Source organism: Passer domesticus, chromosome 15, assembly GCF_036417665.1.
Source record: "Passer domesticus isolate bPasDom1 chromosome 15, bPasDom1.hap1, whole genome shotgun sequence".
In the NCBI taxonomy this organism is placed as follows: domain Eukaryota; kingdom Metazoa; phylum Chordata; class Aves; order Passeriformes; family Passeridae; genus Passer; species Passer domesticus.
In genome coordinates, this window is record NC_087488.1 from 7,751,338 (window position 1) to 7,771,648 (window position 20,311).

The window sequence follows — 20,311 nt, forward strand, 5'->3', positions numbered from 1 at the left end:
AAAAATGGAGAAGTGTTACCTATGTAGGAGGAGTTCATGGCCCAGAACTATCCAAGTATCACAAAACTTCAGCATTTGTCTTGCCATAAGAGTTTTCTTTTTGGATATGTAATACTGGCTTGGGCTGCTATAAAGCATATATAAAGCATGTGGAGCCATGCATCTCCCGTATGGGTACAAGCTGAAACACAAGTTATTTCATGAAAGGTCACTTGTCATATTTTGCCTCCAAAACTGGGTCAAAACCCATAAGGGAAATAATTTCACACATTGGATTCAGGATTTTGGCAAGTCAGGCCGGTTTTGGACCCAACTACATGTCTTTTAAATGATCAATAAAAGACTTCAGTCCTGAGCTCAGCACTGGGCACTTTCTTCCGTGTGGAGGGAGAAAGAAGAGCTCAGATGGTTCACAATATTTGTGAGACTGTAACACACTGCCAGAAGCACTGTTTTAAAAAACAGGAGCTACAGCATAAGAGCATGATTGTAAACATTTTCCTTTCAGGTCTTGGTTTGTTTGCACATTCTCCACAAGGATTAAGGAAGAAGACAAAGGTGCAGTTCTATTTACAGAATAAACTCCTCCATGCAACAGAGGTAAAGCTTTTTCATTTTCTATTCATTTTTGAGAGAGAATTCTCCACTTGAACTGATGGAGCCTAGCAGGCCCATTGGTGTAGTCTCAAGCAGCAAGAATGTGCTGCCCTCATATGCCTAACAAAGCTCCTGGTCTGCTTCAGCAGGCAGATCAAATCTGTGTCTCCTCATGCACAACACTGCCACGTTCCCTCCCTCTGCCATAGCTCCCTCCTACACCATCTGATTTCCTTATTCTCCTCAAAAACAGGAGGGGAAAGGAAGAGCTACTCTGGATACTACTATTGCTGCTTAGTCTTGGGCACTGTAGCTGAAGGGAATACTCATCTCCTTTTAACATCAAGGAACAAATTTTAAAACAAGGAGAAACAAAACATGCAAGGTCTAAAGTGAAATACACCATGCTGAGTTAATTCTGTGCTGCACTCTCCATGTTCATCTTCCAGATTTACGGTTCCATGCCAACAGAAAGAAAATGTCAAGAGTGCCATACCTGGCCTGTCTCCCCAAAACAAAAGAAGTAACAAGTCCTTTCTCTCTAAGAAAGGACAAGTCTTGACTTTTTTTGATAAAGAGACTCACCCAAAAGAGACTTTTTTGTATGGATTTTTTTCACTGATTAAATATATTTCCACAATGTTTTTTTCATTGTCAAATATATCAGGAAAATTTAGTGATGTTAATGGAGTGTCCTTGGTTTGTTTTGGTGTAGTAGTAAACAAAATTTAAGGAAAGGTAGCTGTATGGAAACTACACTCAGTTAATAAAGAAAGCTTTCTTTATAAATATTGTACCACTCTTACACACACCAGTGTCTTAGTTCAACAGCAGATCTACTGACTGCAAGATGAAGTTCTGCAAGAAATTAAAAAGTGTGGCACAGTTTTGCTTCTTATTTAGAAGTCAATGTTCTTATTCCCACGTGTCAGGTCTCTGTTCATATTTTGGAATATTTTTAGTAAATCAAAAAATGGAAATGTATCATTTACATCAGTTATACTTAGTTGTTCATTTTTCTTAAATAATCAGCCCCCATTAAAAAAATCAGTTTCCATTCTGCATTGTCTTTTTAGATAAGCAGTACTATCCCTTTCCTAGGTGAATTTGTTCATAGAAATGAAAGGGATTCAAATTTTTCATGTAGCCATTGGCTAGGCAAGGGAAAGGACACAATCTTAGCTAAGGAAATAGATTACAAATCATTCTCTATGTGTTTCTTGCTGCCAGCCAAAATGGAGTAACACTTAGTACTTTTGCTTTGGCCTACCTAACACTCTCGATGCACTAAACTTCTGCTATTAATAAGGTTCAGTAGAGAAAAAAAAAAAAAAGTAGGAGGTGTTCTTTTTTGCTTTGTTTTTCTGATATTGTAGTGATGAATATTATAAAAGAAGGTGACTATGAATACAGCCTACATATTATGTCAATTGTTGGTACTAGTAACTGTTTGAACAGATAAATTATTTTTAAGTATTACAGCCTTTTTTCAGAACATTAGTAGTGTAAAAAGAGCTAGAATGGAATATTTTAGTTAAACACTCACTTGAGGACTAAGAGGTTACTTCAATTCTTCACTCAATGAATATATTTATACATTGCAAAGGGATTTACAAATCTAATTCCCTTTCAAATTAATGTTAAACCTATCCTACAACTGGAATAAGAGAGAACTTATTAAAAAAAAAAAGCTGTAGATCTTCTGTTTCAGAATATGACTAGCTATTATGTGTACTGAGTGGGTGACTGTTTTGCCATGTGATCATGACTTTCCAAGTTTCTATATAATCCTGCCTTGAACAGATTCATGTACAAGATCACAGACGCTGTTAAGTAATCAAGGTAGCAGACGACCTTTGCTAAGACCCACTTCAGAAACCTAATCTTTATGCATACATGACTCAAGGATATAAGAATGATTTTCCAATCCCCCATAATTCCACTTCCATAAACTGAGGCAGAATATCCTTTCAGAATACTTCACACCTGTACTTTACATAGCAAATATTTCTACTCACAGAAGCAGGACCTATTTAAGCCATAATTCACAGGGATGGCTATAACTTCACTCTGTTCTGGGCTTTGTGAATGTTTTTTGTTTTTTTTTTTTTGCCTGCACAAAGACCCTATAGAGAGAGACTGAAGCAAGGGAGAGCTTTTTGCAAACAAGCTCTGTGGATTAAAATTTAAAAAATACGTTGGGACCCATGTATTGTTTCAATTTGTATTCAAAATTTATATTCTCAATTTATATTCATGTCTAAAATGTCTAAGGGATTATCATACCTTCCTCAACAAAAACCATCTTTCCAGAAGTATCACTGACACACTCGGTTGACTAAAATTTCTGCAATCTGCTTTTTTCCTCAGTAGTAAAGCATATCCATATCAGCCAGTTTATAAATAGCAAATAATAGCTCGTGAACTGGTGATGCATTTTCAGGAGTATTTCTGTGACTTTCTCTGTTCATTTCAAAATAAGCAGTTAATCAAAAGTCATGCAGAAACTTCAGTAAAAATGAGGCTCCAGGTGTTGAGTTGATCTCTTGGACTGTATTTCAAAGGATGACTCTTCATCTAAGCTTTAAAGATTGTGGGCTACACCATTAGCACTCGGGGCAAGGGCAAGTTTTCTGCCACACTGCACGTCCAGTAGAAGGTATCCTTTCATTGTATTTCATCACTGAAGTTGCCCAATATGCTGGGATCTATTTAGACTCTTTAATGGATCTGTTTGTCTTTTTTAATGCCTTCCCCCCATCTGCTTTACTTTCATGTGCCTGGGATTAGCATAAAGAATCAGACGGGCTGCAAACTTGACAAATGTGTTATGCCTTGATTTTGAACTGCTGTGACAATCTGGTTTGGAATATGTTGTTAAAGACACTGGGCTCTGTCCCGAGTTGCCCACCTGCCTATCCACCACTAGGCAGCCAGGATCTGGAGTAGATGGTACACAGCATTCCTAACTCTAGGTGGGGGAGGTTCTCTTGGATATAACTCAGCCATTACACCGTGGAGACAGTTAGAACACACACATACATGGATGAGGCAAGACTTTCGTATTCCATTTTTTACCTCTCAACAGTAACTGAAAAAATGTTAAGAAATTCTACAATAGCTTTTCCTTTCTGTGTCTTCCTCTTCCCTTCCACCCTGACTCATTTTCACAGCTTAGAAATTTTACAAATAGCTCACACACTTGCAAGGGCTGGAGGAGTAGGGAAGGTCCTGCCAAAACCATTTTGCAGCTGGAGAGGGAGGGTGAGATGGCATTTGTTTACATCCTTCTGTTGAGAAGTAAAAACATTTTCCAATCTTTGAAACTGTTGGAAGAGGGAACACATCAGGCTTTCTATAATTCAGTGTTGCTGGTTTCAGAATTTGTTTTTCTATTTATGCACAGTATATCTGGGAACACTTGCTGGATCTTGTTAGGGAGAGGGTCAGGCACTGCAGATAAAAATGGACTACTGTCTGTGCAGACTCCACAATTATCCCTCGTCTTCCTCAATATGCATGTTCTGTGATAACCTGGGCTGGGGGCACCACAGGAGCTCTGCTCAGCAAAGTTGGTCTCTCTCAGTCGCCTTGCAGGGGAATGCAGCCTGCCTGGCAGGAGTTGTTCGTTTGGCAGGGACACATGGGCTCCTCTCTCCTCTCTAGGGGCTGGGCAGAAGGTAGGGGGGAAGGGGACCCTGCTGCCTGGCACTCAGCCTTACCTGGACATGTGCTCCCGCTGGGGTCTGTGTGCCTTCTCCAGCCCTAGTTTGGTGAAGATCCCCACCAGCACCATGACTGCTACAACCCCACAGATGATGTAGACAATAAGGTTGGTTTTATCCCGGGTAGGGTCATGCAGAGGGTCGTCTATGCGGGAAGGAGGCTTCCCAGTGTTCATCCACAACGGCGTCTCATAGTTTGTGCAGGTGCTTTGATCCAGCCTTGTCTTCTTGAACTTGCAGCAAAACCTGAAGCCACAAGTGCCACAGCAGAAGATGAACTCCCCCGAGCTGCAGTTAAAGGGGGGGTCCCACTGCCCCATCACGTCAAAGTAGCCCCTGCAGAAGTCTGGGGTGGGAGGTGGCTCGGAGGGGTCTATCTGCTCCCCGAGGCTGGAGTGGTTTCCTCCCGAGAGCACCACAAAGCTCCCCAGCTGCTGGCCAGCTTTCTCCTGAGCCCGACACACCAGCGTGAGAAGGTCCGCCACCAAGTAGCCGAAGAGCAGCCGAATAAAGCCTTCCATTCTGCCTCCCAGCCCCGGCTCAGCGATGCTGCCGCCGCCGCCGCTCGAGCTGCTGGATGCTGCGCTGCGCCAGGAGCTGAACATAAAGGGGCTCCGTCAGGAGCCGGGCGTCCGCTCAGCCCGCGCTCGCCTCCAGCACCACGGACAGCCCCGAACGGGCCGGGCACGGTCCGCAGCCCCGCGCAGGGTCCGCAGCCCAGCCCCGCTCCGCTCCGGAGCAGCGAGCGCGCGGCACTTGTGGAGCGGAGTGCGCGTGAGAGAGAGCGCGGGAGGAGGAGGAGGAGGAGGAGAAGGAGGAGGAGGAGGAAGAGGAGGACCGAGGGGTGGAGGTGGCGGCGGCGTGCGGGGCACCGCGCTGGGCTGGTAGAGGGGCGTGGAGGGGCCGCCAAGCGGGAGGGCTGAGGCGAGGGCGCTGCAGGGGCGGGAGGAGGAGAGAGGGCGAGCGAGGAGCCTCCCCGCGCAGCCTGGTGCCAGCGCGGGGCGCCGGGGGCACCCACCTTCCGCTCCCCCGCGCAGCCCGGCGCGGTCTCTCGCACAACTCCCTCAGACACCCGCGGCGCCCGCCGAGCCCCGCCCGCGGCCGGGCTGCCAGGGCAGGGCGCGGGAGGCTGGACGGACCGGCCGCGGCATCCAGCCGCCGGGGAAGGGAGATGCGCCGTGGAGGGCGGGCGAGCGCGGTGCCAGCGGGGAGAGCCCAGCCCGTCCTCTGAGGCGGCCGCGGGAAGCTGCGTGCCACAGACGGGGCTGCCCGCCCGCCTGTCCCCCCCGGCAGCCCCGCTGAGGGGCCGGCGACTTCTCCCTTTCTCCCTCCCTCTCTCTCTCTCTCTCACCCTCTCTCTCTCTTCCTCCCTTCCAGCCCCTCTGCGGGGCTCTCGGTCCTCGCATCAGCCCCGCCGCAGAGCCGACCCCCGCCTCGCCCCCCTCACCCGCTCCCCGCCATCCCTTACATAAGAGACTTCCCGTCCCGGCGGGCGCTCCCCACAGGTGCGCCTCCAAAAGCGAGGGAGCGCCGCCTCGTCCCCTGCCTCCCTCAGCGGGCTCGGGGGCAGCCGGCCCGGCCCGGGCTGGGCTGGGCTGGGCGAGTCTGGGGCAGCTCCGCGGCAGGAGAGCTCCTCTGCCGATAAGTAGAGCGCTCCTCTCCGAGCGCTCTCCGGAGACGCACTCACCTGCGAGGCAAAGGCAGGTGCCGCGGGCGGAGCGGCGCCCATGGGGCCGCAGCTCCGCTAAGGCCGGGCGGGAGCGGGCGCTGCCCCGGCCCCGGCGTGCCGAGCACAGGTACAGCGGTGCTCGCAGTGCATGCTGCCGAGCAGGGCTTTGTCTGCTAAACATGAGCTGCTCCTGCACATCATTTATTTAAAAATCTCCTTATAGTGTCAGTCAGTTGGCTCCAGAGGGCACGGTGAGGCAGCGGGTTGTTTGCGAGATACAGAATTGAAATAACTTCCCGAATCAGAGAACTGACTCTGGGAAAGACTTTTTAGTGATTCGCTCTCCATCGCCGTTACTTAACTCTCTCATCTCTGTCGTTTGGTTCGGCGGTAACCTGTGCAAGTAGCAATAATATTATCCTGAATACTATGCTGCCACCAAATGTAGGAAATAAGCCCACTATGGCGTGATTTAACAGTGTGGGCTGGTGCTGAACGCCGCTTCCCTTTTCCTCGGCGCACGTCTGTCAGTGCCTTGCCGTGGCCCCAGGGCTGCCCTTGGCTCTGGGCAAGGCTGGTGCGCTGGGCTCTGCCATGCCAGCCTGCCCTGCCTCTCCCTCCGCATCCCCGGCGCTCTTCAGGAACTTGGGCCAAGTCCGTGTGGAGTTGTTACGCAGTAAATAAATGGAAAGGTGAGGCAGAGGACAAAGCAGACGTTTGGAATCTGAGAGGCCTGTCGTTTGCTAATTGCAATCCTTTGCCTTCTCTTAAAAATAGACTCTAAGTACAGTGATGATTCCACTGAACAGTTTGACAGTAAGCCTGGCATCCTTGTCCAGGAGGTAGGTTAGAAAGCCCCTTTTTTTCTCAGCAGAGAAAAACAATCAGTCCCAGCCAAAAACCAGCCTTTCTGGGTTTTAATATTTAATTCTTAAAACCTCCACCTCATCAACATCCCCTTTCAAGTCTCCTCTGAAATCATATCATTCCTCCCTTGTGTATACTTCTCTCTGCTATTATTTATTATTTAACACTTTGTGATGCAGTTTGTGCTGAAAATACTGCACAAAATGAATCTTTACCATACTTATTATTGCACCTAGAGACATTTAAGGTCCAGTCTGTCAAGCACTTAAGATTATGCAAGTTTCCCTGTTGATTTGACGGCTAAAAAGCTGCTTAAATATTTTGCATGATTAGTGCTATACATGTGCCGAAATAATAACATTCAAAACCGATTTATTTTATGGGTTCTTAATCCTGACTAAATATGGTACAAGTTTCTTGTTTTGCTGAGTTCCTAGGGTTTTCCTTAAGAATTCCCCTACAAAAAAGAAGCCCAAAGGGTTTAGGCTAGAACCTGACATCTGTGGGATTCGGGTTCATGAGATCAGAACTCAACCCTAAGTGACATGTGCTTGGGAAAAAAACAGGAGGGTGATCAAACCTTCTTGAGAAAAAAACATTTTCTATAGCACCAATAGATTTTGGATCAGACCCATGGAACCCATAAATCATGCTACCCTGAATTAATTATAAGTTGCTTCAGTTAATCTTTCTCTGCCAGTTAGTTGTATTAGCAGTGATTTTAGCTGTACCATGTCTCAGAATTCTAGTAGTGAACTGGAGTTGTTCTAGACTGGGGCACAAACCATTTTCACTAGACCTGTGGCAGTGTGCTTTAATGGCTTCACAGCATATATTTTTAAGAACACCTACATGACCAAAATATAAACCCACTAGTTACAATAATGGAAATGAAACAAGATTAGAGAAATCAGTATTACACACTGTACTGAGGCACATTTTGGGTCATTGTGTGATTTTATAAAAGTTTTCACAATTAAGTTAGTCAATAAATGTCTTATTTATTTCAGTTATGCTTAACAAGTTGAGAAACATGAAAGAGTTCCTGGTTTCACACCATCATCTTCTACTTTCAAGACTTCAAGAATTTCAAGACATCTCTTTTTGACATTGCTTTAAGGCAAGTAATAATTGCCTACTTTTCTACAGATTTATCCCATAAGGAATGTTCTTTGCTTCTGAAATAACTGAGAGGATGAATGTTTCAACCTGAACCTACAGGTTCTCTTTACTCAAGTGTATATCCATTTAATTAAGTGGAATTCTTACTTTAGGCACTAGGCATATACAAAATTCTTGTTATATTTTCCCTCTAATTTCTTTTACTTGTTTTCACCAAGAAGATGTGAATCAATGGCAATGCTTGTGGTTCAACTTTAACCTAGAAAATAGGCACCTTTCCTGGTAAATTCAGTAGCAATGTATACTCATGTCACAGGGAAGCTGCATACTCATACTTGATTTATTGAATTTTGTGTGGAATTGTATACAGAACTGATTCTTGCAGAGGTTTTTTATGTAAGTAAGAGAGTTTGAAAAAGAGTAAAATTAGGAGAGAAAGTGAGTTAACCTGAATTTTGGGGTGGTGGCAAATATAAAGAGTATAGAAGAACTAGACCATATGGAGCAATTGCAATTATTATGTTCAAAATTCTGTATTTAATTTTTGTTTATAATAACAATGTTGATGCAAGCTTTGAATATTTCCCTGGGACTGATTACCTGACAGAGAGAATAGTCCTTTGCTGAGCACTGAGTCAGTGGAACTTTCTAGCTAATCATTATTTCCCAAAAAATGCCCTATAGCTCAATCATTACTATTAACAGACATTCCAGAGCTGAGAATATCTATCAATAAGAAACAGCTAGACAGGCCTGATCTCAGGCACTATTGATGTGAAAGGTATTTTGTAATAAGAAATGTTGTGTGGAAATTGGAATGAAGCCATCAGCGTCTGTTTCCTTGGTACTCATTTCATGCTGTAGTGGGGTGTCTGGATGTAGACACAAAATGTTTTGTGGCTGGAGAACAGAAGAAGTGATGGTTCTTTTGTGCCAGATCAAGGGGCAGCAGGTTTGCAATCACTGCCTTTGAAAGAACCGTTCAGTGGTGGAAGATGTCTGCTGGGCAGCACTAGGGAAGCTTGAGACCTGGAAGAAGTGTCTTAGCAGACATGAGTTAAAGAACTCTTTAAAGAAAGAGTTAAAGAACTGTGTTTTATCAAGGAGGCTACAAGTGACATAATGTTTATGGATACTGAAAAAAAAATCCTATGATTCACAAATACTGTAAACACCCTGAATCACACAACGCAGAAGTCTGAGGGTTTTTTTAACAACCCTACATTCTTGAATTTGCATAGATCAGAGAGCCCCACCAAGTTCTGTCATTCCTCTATGAGCAGTGTCCTTCCCCAGAGGTATTAGTCTTGCTGGGTGGTTAAAATGCATTTGCTTTTAGTTACATAGCAAACATTTCATAAGCCTTTGCTCTTTTAACCAATAACTGCAATCATTAATGTATCAGTACAACAGTGTGTGAAATCCCAACCTGCACTGTGTTGACACTAAATACACTTCTGCTTTTATAAATAGTGAGCACACATCTTCTAACTAACCTTTCCCTTTTCATTAAAAAAGATGCACATACAGACTAGGACAGAAGCAGATTGTTCTCATAATTTCATGGATTCATAGCAATTTTAACAGGAACATCTCACATTGACCACTTCTTTGCTATTGTCGTCAGGTATCAAAAAATACACTTTGTATGTAGCAAAGGAATCACCATCAAGAGATTTTAATGAGCAAAGAGGTGCTGCATGAATGAAAAACCATGAGAGACATGGTTTTACAGCTTACTGAGGAGGAATATAATTTATTGCAATTCTATAATGTAGAAATTACCTTTATAACCTAATATTTTTCCTCTTTAGTCTTCTTGTAAAACCTAAATTGTAGTAATTATGTGGGTTGGGTTTGAGGCAGACAGTAACTGCAACAACGTTTGGAGTGGACTTCATGAAATCCCAAGAGTTCTTGTAGTTTCAGCTTAATTCAAAGGAGATTAAGAAAATTCAGATAAATGTAGAAGGTAAATAGAGTACTTGAAAATAAACATACAAGAGCAAATACACGTGTAGTGCAAATGTCTTCAGTATACAGCAGTGGGAAGAAAGTGCCAACAGGTCTAAAGCAGCTTCCAGCAGTGCAGCTGAAAAACGAGCTGTGCCCTCGGGTTTGCCTGTTGCACAGCTACTGCTCTGATCCTGAACAAGGAAAGCTGACAGCCAGTTTCTCTCTTTGGCAAAACAGACGTTACTTTTGAATTGTAGCAGTATTGCAAGTACCAGTGAACAAGGTACGTTTCTACTTGTTATAAATTAGACTGACATGGAATTTAGATCTGGAGTGATTGGCCAGGTGTCTGAGGATTACTGCAGCTGACAAAGAAGGCTCTGCAGATCATTGCAAACTTGTGCCAACAAAATCTTTATCTTGTTAAAAAAAAAAAAATAAAAAAGATAAATAAAAGCTACACAGGATCAAAAAAATTTGAACTGCTTTTTGTATCTTTCCAACTGAAAAGCAAACCACCTTTGTTCCCATGAGTTCAACTTTTCAAGGCAGAAAGGAAGACTTTCTACACAGGCCTAAAATAGCATTAAAAATTGTCAAGGTTAAAGTGAGTATAATAGGCTGTGTACTGTGTCTGAGCACAGAGAAGCTGTGCTTAGATATAGAGCAGGACACATAGGAGAGAAAATTTTCTGATCATCTGCTGTTTGACTCTGGCATATGTTAGACCAGCTGAGGAGCTGATCTAACCAATACTTCTTCTAAAACTCCTCAGCAACTGAGATGAAGAGGTAGACAAGTTTAGTCTACAGTGTGCATTCTTCAGGCCTGGAACATCCATGGATAGAAGGCAGAACAAGAAGTCAAACTGATGAGTCAAATAAAGTCTGCCAGTTTCAGCACTAATAACCCTCAAGGGCTATAGAAGTGAGTTGTAAACCTCAGAAGTGAGCAACTTGCTCTTCACAGAAATGTGAAGTTGCTGTATTACTTAACTAACAAAATAGTTTAGCCACCATATATTTTGCATGTCTTCCAAAATGTTCTGTCAAGCAACTAAAATCAAAAATTCTTACTGAAAATTAGACTTTTTTAGTGTGCTTCCCTGATAATAAGCTTTAATGATGTCTCCCTGTATCACTGTCACAACATGCCCATCAGGAGCTTGATGTATTCTGAGACTTACATATAGTACTAATATATAGATGCAGGAATTTTCAGATTTATGAATAAGAAAATTTCTCTTGACAGTTCCATTTTTAAAGGATGCTCACTGTTAAAAAGATGTTCAGGATGTTAAAATGCTAAGTCACGAGACAGAGGAAATAAGTGGCACAAAGTAATTATGGCCAGAGTTCTGTGATACCTTTTTAATTCTATGACAGAGTTATCAGTGTCAGGAGATGCTGTCACCAGTTTTCAGGTGTCTGTCAGATTCACTTATGTGACTGTAGGCCTGGCAAGAGGGTCAGATGTCAAGAAGGTTAAACATCCACGGACCAACTCAGTATCTACTAAATTCAACAACTGTCTGCTCACTGATTTAAAATGGAAACTGCACTGCACTGAGTGATTTTGCTCAAGAGATGCTGAATAATCACAGCTTACATGAAACCACCAGATGTCTGAGTGGTCAGTACATCTGAAAACCGGGTCACATATCTGAAAGCCCAATAATGAATTCAGAAACTAAATTTAGGCCCATATGTTGGAAAGCTGTTGACGTGCACAAATACACACACAGGTTCCAGACCACGCTTTTAGGCAGATGGTAGCAACTGTCCCTTCTTGACTCCACTTGACAGCCAACTGTAAAGAGCAGTGCTAAAGCTGGCTCCAAAGGGATTTGCTCCTCTGTCCTTTAGCATGAAAGCCAGAGAGAAGAAATAACCTATCAACCAGGTACTGACAGATGGGTCAAAAACCCAGGAAGATTTCAAGGTGGAAGAATAAATGCCATTCCTTATGTTTTCTTTCTAGACAGCGTTCTGATAATGCTAACAGTATTCATCATTCATATTTCTGAGCACAGTGCAACTCTGTTACACCTACATAAATGCAATATCTATCTAGAACATCTGTCTAGGTAGTCTGTTTTACTATCTTGAATGAAAAGGCATCAACCTAATTTTGTTGCTCTGTGCATAAAAGCCAATATTAAACGGAAAATTTAATGTGTAGAGTAACTAATGTGTAGCAGAACATTTAAAATAATTTTTTTGTGATTTTATAACATATATTTGCCTAGAGTTTTGGGGTTTTTTTATTATTATTATTGTGAAAGTGCAGTGATCCCACAGCTGGATAAATAATAGGACAAATAAAAGTATTTTAACTGCATTGTGAAATGCACATCAGGGAGTCTTAAGAAGTCTTGCAAAAAGATGCTGACAGCAGATTCTTGTGGTATCTTTTTGTTGTAGTGTTTACTTAAATCAGCAGATTATCTCTAACCTGCTAAATATAATCCAATGTTAATAAAATATTTAGGATATCTGTTCCCTAATACATGTATTTTGGAGATTATTGCAGAGTACAATAAGGTTAAACACAGTTTTATCACAAAACACTGGTATCTGAGAGTACAGCTTCATAATGGATTGTTTAATCTGTAATCAATATAGGCAAGTAACTCAGGAGTAAAATGTAAAGAAGCTGTAAAAGGAATATTTCAGTGTTATATTGCAATAGTATATATATATGTGTATACTTTTATATACACACACACACATAGGGCCAGTTGTACCAGTTGTAACAGAATACTTGGTAAGAGGACAACTCACAATTTTCTTGGGTGTGTGTGGGCATTAGTCTGTCATTCACTCCCATACACCTGACAGAAAGCTAGACTTTTTAAAGGCAACTTTGTAATTTCTGTACACCCTGAACCCTTAAATAGGATTTTCCAGTTTAAAAAAATTTTCCTGTGAATTTAGGGATTGATCTTCCTAAAAAGAAAAAATAACAAAATTTAAAAGGAAATTGCTCATAATTTCTATGCAAACTAGAAGAGTTGACATGAGTCTTGATAATATGATTAACAAGGACATAATTTAGATGGCTGAACAATAGGATCATTTTCCTACATCAACAATGCAAATATTTCAACACAGAAAATGACCATAAGTGAAAAAGAGCAGATATCTCATAATACCCAATTATCTCACTTGTTTCTGTCATAATGTTTAGCTCAATTTAACAAAAAAAAGAAAATACTAAAACACTTGCACAGCAAGATCAGAAATAGATCCTCCATGTAAAGCCTCAGCCTGGATCCAGTTTTAAATTTTTTTTGTCTCATTGCATAGGATGTTTTTAGTATTAGTTCTGTTGACAATCAATAATTAATTATTGATAGCTGCATGCAATGTCTTGACTCATTATTATTAACAGGAATACTACCATTAAATTCAATGGAGTGAAGATTTCACTCTAAGGAACAAGATTTTATAAGTTTATTCTCATTGAGATGTTCTTTATAGTACATAATATTCTATTTCTTTCAATGAGGTAATTTTATAATGCTAGTGATCTTCATAATGAAATCAAACCCAAAATCTATCATTAAAAGCTATAGAAAAAAAACATACAGGAAAAGTTAAAGACAAAAATACAAAGGCCAGAATCTGACGCTTATTATGTGAGAAAATGCAGAAATATTTAAGGAAATAATATTTCCACAAACAATACAGCTTTAAGCTCCAGCACATCTGCTGTACGTTCCTGAAAATGTGTTCAGGCAGCTCTCAGGTGTCTCTGTGCATCAATCCATGGAAGCCCAAGGGAGGCACGTTCTGCTGGCACAGGGATAAGGAGATCTCTGGCACATACACTCAGGGAAGCTGCCTGCCCTGCTGGGGAAACCAGGAAAAATCAGCAGTGTATTCAACAACTCTTGTTTCCACCTCCCTGCCTCCATCCATCCTAAGCATCCTCTCTGTACTCTGTGTGAAAGGATGAGGGCTCCTTCTCATTCCCTTCATGACCTTTCTGGAGCTGGAATTTTCTGGGACAAGAGAAGAGTCATCTCTATACCACATACAGACACAATTTTCTTGGCAACTGGCATACAGCTATGGAGTTGAATCCCTGAGGAATCTCAGCTCCTTAAGATCAAAATGTAAAATCCCTTATTTTCACCTGCTTGTTAAATAATCATAACAATAGCAACAACAACAAAGCCATCTCTCCTAGGACTCCAGGAAAAACTACAGATCCTTTCCTGTGGTTACACTTAGAACTTGTAAAGGTGTTTTGATACCATGGTGATGAACACAGCATAAATGCCAAGATAGGCAATGGATCCAGCTGGCACCTCTCCCTCCTCCCCCACACATCATGGTGTTCACCACAACAAGTTTATGATTTTGTCCTAAAAATCTGTTGAGTCCTGTTGGTCTTTACAAATTTACTTGCAGAAATCACAAAATGCTCTCTTCCCTTTGATTTAGTCTAGACTGTATGAGAGGTGCATGATTTTTTTTTCAGAAATGACACCTATATGACATATCATTTTCTTGGGAAAAAAAAAAAAAAACTCCTCCAAAACCCTAGCTGATAAATAAATGTGAATACTCCTTCTGGGAAAAAAAATTATATACCTGTCTTCTCAGCCAGTTTAGGAAAAGTTTTACCCAGGATGGTATTATTATATTTGTTCAGGTGAGATTTGTGTTCAAAAGCTCAAACAGAAAGTCCTCTAAGTTAACTTCTACCTTGTATTTTTTCTGTTTACATGGGATTTATTAAAGGATGAGGGGGTTTGATTTTTTTATTTAGAAGATGAGATAAATACTTTCTAGACTAGGTTATGTAAGAACCCAGAAATATTACAATTCTCTTTTCTTACAGGAAAAGTGTGAAAAATAATAGCAGTCTCATTGATTCACTAAATCTTTCTCGAGATATTTACTAACTGTAAGTTTTTAATAGTAAACACTGCTATTTTAAATTTACAGTTTATTCCAGTTGCACAGTACAAGGATGCCATTGTGCTTGACACTACTTTGTGTCCTTGCTGGCAGCTTCTTTATAAGTCAAAGGTTGAGTGGGTATGGACAAGGTATAAATCTTTCAGCTGCAAAGTATTCTGAGGACTAAGTAGAAGAAATGTTGCAAGGAACGCAGATATTTATAAACCAGGTTTATAAATCTGTTCTTGAGTGTATTAAAATTAAAAATTGAACATTTTTCACTGAGGAATTAATTTTGAAAGTACTTTAGCTACTGAAATATTTTATCTGTTTACATACCTGGATGTTTCCAAAACAGTTACATTTTAAAAGATGAAGCACTAGGTACTGGGAGAATGTTAGTAGATGAAATGCTCTGGATCTAAATGAGACCAGGGCTCCTTTTAGCCAGGATGAATTTCACTCTTTATTTGCTTGAGTTGCAGCAATTTGATTAACCAAAGTTTATCCAGAAGCAAATTAGTGCTGAAGTGTGAAAATCAGAGCATTGAGACTACTATCATAGCACTATGCTGGCTTTTTTTATCAGGAGAGTCCAATTAAGCAAACCTGGCAGAAACCTTAAAAGTAAGTATCTTCTGCTGGTTGCTAGTAAAGAATTGATCCCTCTTTTTTTGAGAGAAACAGTACCTGTTTGCCCAATGAGGAGCTGAAGGAGAAAAATAGAGTGTAATACCAGAACTACACAGATTTCTTCTGGCTCTGGAGGCCAAGAGAAACGACTGGAAATTCTAGTACCAGCTTGCTTATAATATAATTATTTCTGGCTGACAGCAAGGTAACAGATGCTTCTTCAGGTCAGGGCTTCCCAATCTGCTCCTAGGTAAACTTTCCATCCTTGTTGACACTAGCTGGACTTCAATTATTGTGGCACATCAAGGGCATGAACAACCCACATGCAGATCTCTCAATCCTTCAAAATGCACAGTGGGAGGATCTCTCAATCCCTTAAAATGCAGTACAGTTTAACAATACTGCCTTACAAAATTGCACATGCACAGGAAAGAAATTTAGCCTTAAGCAAACAGTTTGTTCAGCCCCCAGAAACTTTGTTGGAGAAAGCTTTAGGCAAACACAAGTTACAGTTTACTATAGTTTGCCTGAAAATAAATACGTAAATCAACCTGGCTTTTGGTTAAGTTTGACCTTCTCTGGAGACAAATTAGACTTGAAGGTTTTTAGAGAAGCAAAAGAAATATTTTCTTTCCCACCTGCCTGTTCCAGAAGGAATGCAATGATCTCCATCTAGGTAAGCCTGGAAGTATAATAATGAATTCTGCTAGAAGTTCAGTGCTGGAAAATTCTCACCATTTAAGAATTATTTAATACTTTTTGCAGAAATTATCATAACTAACACTAGATTAGATTAGAATTGCTTGAGAACTGGTAGTTTAAAAGGAACTGTCATAAACATTGTAGTGAAGTGCAGCTTGTTGATACAGTATTACATCACATTTTGTACATCAAATAGGCATAGTAAGATCTTCGACCATTTAATCCAATTAATCAATCACAGGTTTTTATATTGTATACATATTTTGTGTACATATACATAATATACATATACACACATAGATATGCTTTTTTCCCAAAGTCAGTTGCTCTGTTCCAAATGGCTAATTTTAAAATGGTTTTCCATAGTGCTTGTCTTGGAGAATAAACTGAAGTGCAGATTCAGACACATTATTATATTCTTCTTAGCATGCTGAGATCTTAAGATGTTTAGAAATATTGTGGAACTGCAAAAAAGACACAGTCAATTAATTCCTTCATTTGAATAATTAAACATTTTAAATACTCCCTCCATACCTTATGTTCAGCTCTAGATCTAACATTAACAGTAGCTTGTACTGTATGCTGCAGGAGACCGTTAGGCACATGATTCCTAGAACCTGGGGAGGAGAAAATTTCCTGGCACTATGAATTTACCTACCCAAAGACAAAGTTGTCTTGTTCTAATTCAAACGTGTTTTACACCACAGTAATTACTCCATATGAATGTTGTGCTTTTATTTGAATGAAAAATTCAGCACAGTTAATTATTAAAAAAAAAAAAAAATTGTTGTGGTTGATGAATTCATCCAATTGCATTCAACAAAAATGCTAATCACGCTTCACTATTTTTGAGCTGTTTCTGGTTTACCACTCATTCCAGTACCATGGTCAGTTAAGTAAGTCCATGGGATAAATTCATGACCACAGCTTTGTGGCCAGACTCTGTTGTCAAGTGGGTGTTGTCAGGATGTCATGGCTAGAGAGATCTGTGGTGAGGACACCCCTACAGACACACAGCCTCCAGTGTCCCTACTCGGTGCATTGGCTTTGTGCCATTTGCTCACTCTCAGGGCCACTCTGGGGCAGTGTGCAATGTCCACCATGCTTTTTGAATGAGTCTGACTCTGCTTCATAGCAGGAAGGTCTTAGTTCCATCTGATTTTAAAGCTAGAAATGGGTGGCACAGTTCATTTTGCAAGGACACTGGGTTTGTTTGCCGCAGAGTACATTTGGAAGGGTTGGATGTAGCATCTTCTCATTGGTAGCCTAGTGCTGTACACAGCCTTCTGCAATTCCTTTCTGTGTATTCCTGCAACCAACTGGCAAACATCAAAATTATCTTTAAGGGTTCCAAGTGATCTGCAGAAGAGGCACTTGAGTTAATTTCTGTATTTTGCCTGATGTACAGGGGACATATCTTTATGGTGATCACCCTTCAGCAAATGCAGGAATGGATCAATAAGACCAAGCAATATTTCCATGAATAAAATTGTTCTTCTCCCTTGTTTCAAAATCAGAAGAAATTCAAAGGGTGGGAAAACCCCTTTTCTAGTGTCAGTTAGACTGGATTTTTATGCTTGGACATTGGACTCTGTTACATTTGTAACAGAGATTTGAAAACTACTGGAGCATTAAAAATTTGAAAGAACACTCTGGGAATACAGACAGTGTTTGCTGTCATTGACTTAGTTGTTATGAATAAGTACAACTGGAAGGAATCTGAAAAAAATCATTGCAAACACAGGGAAGGAGGCTGGTAGCTGAAGTGAAGGGTAGTACAAAACAGGTGGATGACATTTGCCTTGTAGGGCATGCAGTCTTGTCCTCATCTATTATTAATTTTAAAAGTAGAAGCTTTGTGGTGCATGTTATGCCTTCACTCATAAATCAGCCTCTGTGTGCCTCTACCTGTGTCCAAATTTTTCGTTACTTCTTTTTACCCAAGGCCTGTAAAACACCTACAGATCTTTAGACCAGGAATCTGAGGGAAGTGGAAAATGTAATTTATTGCTAAGATAATACTGTTGAAAAATGGATCCTTCTGGTTATCTAATACAATCATTAATGGGAAAAGAAAGGTCCTTGAAATTCTGAGAGACAAAAGTGCTAGACAGAGCTGAAGGAGATCCCACACTGAAACCTAAAAAAAAAATCAAGTACTATTTAATTTTCAAATCACATTTCCTCCAAATTAAAATAAGGGGTTTGTAATAGCGATAATTACCTATTCAGCATCCTTCATCAGTCTCTGAACTCATTTTCTTCAGTCATTACTTGAGTGAAAAAAAAAAATTAAATGGGTCATTTATGGTTTAAATTAATCTGTGCTTTTCCCGGAGTACCTCCTTTGTTCACCTCCAGCTTTAATTACTGAAAAACATTTTGTTTTATAGAAATCTGTGACAAAATAGATGCATCCTTCATAGTCATCCTATTTCAGGAAGTACAGTGACTGCTATATTAGTGACATCACAGATGGTAAAGTCAATTTTAAGATCTACTTCACATGCAAAACCTGGCATACAATATGAGAGAATACTAATGTGTAGAAGAGTTCTATGAAGAGTTTAGCGAACATAAATCATTCTCCAAAGCAGCAAAGATTCTCTGAACCACTGATGCAATTTATTAGGCTGTATTTTGAGGGGAGTGTAGTGGCAGAGTGGGACTCAGGAAGGCCAATCAACAAGAGGATTTATGTGCCTGATTGATGTACAACTACCTTTTCCACTTCAGAAAACCTAAGTGGAACCTTGTCAACTTAGAGGACGTTTCTGTGGTGTCAAACTTCCCTCTGCAGCAGAAGCTGCATCTTTGCAAAGTGGAATCACAATGGGCTCTCTTTCAGAGTTTTTTTGTAGTCACTCTTTTTTCTTCTCAGAGTCATCTGATGTCACTGTCTATCTCTTTATATTGAGTTTGTTATAGCCTGTCAGATGGTGATGTACATGTGCTTCTGAGAAATATATTTGGTTAAAATTTAGATGAACAAAAAAATGACACTTTTCTGAAAGAGAATGAAATCTCTTTATAGAAGGAAAGAAAAAGGAGGTATCAATTTTTTCAAAACACCCAAATTGCTTGTATGTCACCTGTAACATAAAAATCAGTTTTTCCAGTCTGAAATAAAAATGCTTTGAGCAAGGAGACAAAGAGATTCATCCAGTACATCTGCAACACATTTTGGATTAACCAATGTAACACGAAAAGACCAGTGCCCTTGTTCTACAACTAGTTGAAAAATATCAAAGTGCTCTGATTGGTATTCAATTTTAATACTTAAAAGATTGCTGCTTCTTTGGGTTTTATTTTTTGGGTTTTTTTTGTTTTTTTTTTTTTACAGAAATAGCAGTTGTGGTTAATGATCACCAGGGCTTTTATTTTTTTTATAATAATAAGTCATTTATCAGCAGAGAAGGAGAAAGGACTCTTAAGAGTCATGCATGTAGATACATAAACTAAATACTAATTTTTCTTCCAGTTTTCTGGTTTTGCTTGTACATTAATGGAAGATCTGTTTGTTTACAGTAAGAAAAGCCCAACAGGTCCAAATTGGTGACCAAGTTGTGAAATAAAAGGTTTTAAGCCTAGATTTTCTTCTTAGACCAAGTCAAATAGTATTTACCTGAAACCTGTAGTACTCTAAAAACATACACATATGTATGTGGATATATATAATAAATTGTTTCTTCAAATCTATTTATATTCCCAATTCCCTTCCATTTGTGGCTGGACAGGAATCATAAACTTTAGACCGTGGGCAAATGCTGCCCAAATCTGACGGCAAAAATTCTGGAGAGCAGTTAAGCCAGAAAGTTCTTCTAGTTCAGGATGAGGTGGCAGTCAATCACAAATATTCTACATAATATTGGAAATGGATGCTTCAATTAAAACCTTGATTTTTTTTTTTTTTTTTATTTCCACTCAGCTCAAGCCCTGCTGGACTTCTATGCAATTTTTCTGTGTCTAGCAGTTTCAATACAAACTCATGACCCAAATATCCAGGACTTTTCAGGAGCAGACACTGAATGTGTCAAAGATATGCACCAGATCAAGTAATTCCTCCTAGTCTGGCTCTCTCATTCCCTGGAGTCTTTACTAGTCAGGGCTTTCGAATCTGCTGATAG

At 40.4% G+C, this 20,311-nt stretch overlaps 1 protein-coding gene across 4 annotated transcripts in view; it reads right to left on the reverse strand.

Annotated features, from left to right (window-relative positions):
* SHISA9 (shisa family member 9) overlaps window positions 1–6,161 on the reverse strand; it is a 177,986-nt gene extending 171,825 nt beyond the window's left edge. The window contains exons 1-2 of one of the 4 annotated variants that reach the window (XM_064389979.1): window positions 6,010–6,161; window positions 4,320–4,919 (exon numbers count right to left, since the gene is read on the reverse strand). In XM_064389979.1, the coding sequence (XP_064246049.1) occupies window positions 4,320–4,843 (524 nt within the window). In that variant the 5' untranslated portion in view covers window positions 4,844–4,919; window positions 6,010–6,161. Of the gene's footprint in view, window positions 1–4,319; window positions 5,321–5,340; window positions 5,480–5,790; window positions 5,975–6,009 lie in introns of those variants that run through there. The other 3 variants (XM_064389980.1, XM_064389981.1, XM_064389978.1) reach the window with 3 other exon arrangements.
* Window positions 6,162–20,311: the final 14,150 nt, after the last annotated feature.